This window comes from Carex rostrata, chromosome 30, assembly GCF_964058835.1.
Source record: "Carex rostrata chromosome 30, lpCarRost1.2, whole genome shotgun sequence".
Taxonomy (NCBI): Eukaryota; Viridiplantae; Streptophyta; class Magnoliopsida; order Poales; family Cyperaceae; genus Carex; species Carex rostrata.
In genome coordinates this window covers 1992814-1995477 of record NC_135947.1, presented here as the reverse complement: position 1 = coordinate 1995477, position 2664 = coordinate 1992814, and the positions used below count along the sequence as shown (strand labels likewise).

Here is a 2664-nt window from a genome sequence, read left to right as displayed (position 1 = left end):
TCATTTTCTTTGTTTTATTTAATTCTTTGTTTAAAAACTTCTTTCTTCGGGTATTGAACCCAAAATTAGAATTGATAGAACAAATCCCCCAATATTCAACTTTATTTGCACTTTACTTTCTCTCATTTTATGAAATTAATTGACAAAGTTTAAGCTAAGTATCTACCGTACTCTCTGTGGTTCGACACCCTAAATTCTACATTAATCAGTTGTGCGCTTGCAACAAACATTTCTTTGAAGTATTAAAGATAATAAATTTAAAAGCAAAAAGTGTATAATCCAAACATAATTTCGTATCTCTAAAATACTCATCATTACAGTCCTGGTGTATACAGATACAGCTAATATTATGCAACCAAGGATTTGAAGTTAATTATTAATTATTTTTCTGAACTTTCTATTTATATACTTGGGTATTAAAAAAAATTAAGTGCGTATATATACAAGTTTAGTCAACAGAAGTTTTTTTTTTCCTTAATTTGTCTATTAAAGTAAACATGCTCAATTTCAACTGAGTGAATTATTAATTGGATATATATGCATGACTTATTTCAATTTAAAATTAAGTCCAAATATTTGGTTTACAATGCAAACATTCCGCTAGCTCGCTATAAATTTCCATCATAATTAAGCACTAAGCAGAAACCTAAAAGCAATAACATCCATATATCCAACCCTCCTAAGAGCACCCCAAAAACTGAACTAAAAGCCAACATGGAGTGTCGTGACATGCTCAATGCTCAAGCAGAGTTATGGAACCTAACCTTCAGTTTTCTCAAATCCATGACTCTAAAATGTGCAATTCAACTCGGTATTCCCACTACAATCCACAACAATGGCCAGCCCATGACACTTCATGAGCTTCATGCAGCGCTTTCACTTCCCATAAACAACAAACCTAATTTGTGGCGCCTTCTGCGCATGCTTACTCATTTAGGTTTCCTAGTTGTTCAGGATACTAGCAACAACAAAGAGGCAGTCTATGACCTTACTCCGATCTCACGCCTTGTTATTAACAAAGCCGACTCATCGAGTTTGTTGCCTTTTCCTTTAGCTATGTTGGATTTTACTTTAGTTAAACCATCACTTTATTTGGGTGATTGGTTCAAACAAGATAAGCTTGACAACTTTCAGATGGGCCATGGTTGCACCATATGGGAACTGACAGGCCAAAGGCCTGAATTTAACGCGCTGTTCAACGATGCAATGACAAGTGATAGTTCCTTTATATCTGATTATATAATCAATGACCATGGTAATGTATTCCAGGGAATATCTTCTTTAGTTGATGTAGGTGGTGGATCTGGATCTGTTGCTATTGCAATAGCTAAGGCTTTTCCAAAAATAGAGTGCATTGTTTTGGACCTGCCTCAAGTAGTAGGCCACCTTCCAACCGATGGTTTAGTAAAATTTGTTTCAGGAGACATGTTTAGCAACATTCCACCTGCTAATGCTGTTTTTCTCAAGGTACAGTAAAAAAAAATCCTGTTAGTATATTTTTCTGTGTTTGTGTGTCTTAATTAATATCAATTACTAGCATACATAAATTTATCATCTTCCATCAATTACAATTTCACTTAGTGGATCCTCCATGATTGGTGCGATGAAGATTGCATAAAGATATTACAACGATGCAAAGAGGCGATTCCTCCAAGAGATGCTGGGGGTAAGGTCATCATTATAGAGATGGTTGTTGGTTCGGTTGGTAGTATGCACCGAGAATCACAGCTGTTATTTGATATTTTAATGATGACGGTAGTGAATGGAAAGGAGCGAGATGAGGCAGAGTGGTGGAACTTATTTAAAGAAGCAGGATTTACTTCTTACAAGATTGTTGCTTCCCTCGGTGTTCGATCAATCATTGAAGTTTATCCTTAAATTTCATGAATTACATCCCAGAATTATGTACTCCTTCGCTTTTAAGTCTATTACTACTGTTGTATCCCTTCTAGTAATTTCATTGTAATAAAAATGTTATTTATGGTTCATTCCTATTTAATATTGTATTATTTTAGATCATCTCCTAACACAAAATTTGATGTAACTTGATATGTTTTTCTGGTCCAGTTTCACTTCTGGGAGTCCAAATATAATGCATCTCCATTTGTAATCATCTTTTTTAACTCCTCTAGTTTTATCTTATAGAATTCCACTGTTACGAAAGAAAATTTGTCGTATAGGGTACAATGAGTGCACCAGTTTATTTTAAAAATTTGTCTCTTGAAGAAATGAGTATACCAGTTGAAAAATTTCAGATGAAAGAGCTTCATACAAACTTCTGAATCGTGTATAGTTTTCATGTTTACTATACAATTTATTACGCATATCCTGAAATTCTTGCCTTACTGTCATGGTTCGAAAAATCGGCCGATTCCAAGTCAACTCGGAATTGGACGGGACCGGGCCGAAATTTACCCGAGTCTCGTGCCTACGCGAGTTTCTCAGCAAAACTCGGATGAAGCTTAACTCGGCCGAGTTAACCGAGTTTTACTCCGAGTTGAGCCGATTCAAAGCAAAAATGACAGATTCTACTAATCAGGACCGAGTCTCAGCCGGTTGTGCTGTCGTAGGTCGAGAAAACAATCAGCAGAAGAAAATAATTTTGTATTTTGGTGATTCAATTGAGTCAATTTTGTATTTTATGAAAGATAGGCGGAAGGATTT

At 35.3% G+C, this 2664-nt stretch overlaps 1 protein-coding gene across 1 annotated transcript; it reads left to right on the top strand.

Moving 5' to 3' along the window:
* The first annotated feature begins 647 nt into the window (after positions 1-647).
* Positions 648-2012, top strand: LOC144546828 (trans-resveratrol di-O-methyltransferase-like). The gene is made up of 2 exons (XM_078295394.1): positions 648-1467; positions 1582-2012. The coding sequence occupies exons 1-2, from the start codon at positions 715-717 to the stop codon at positions 1876-1878; spliced, it is 1050 nt and encodes a 349-aa protein (XP_078151520.1). The 5' UTR covers positions 648-714; the 3' UTR covers positions 1879-2012.
* The last annotated feature ends 652 nt before the right edge of the window (positions 2013-2664 follow it).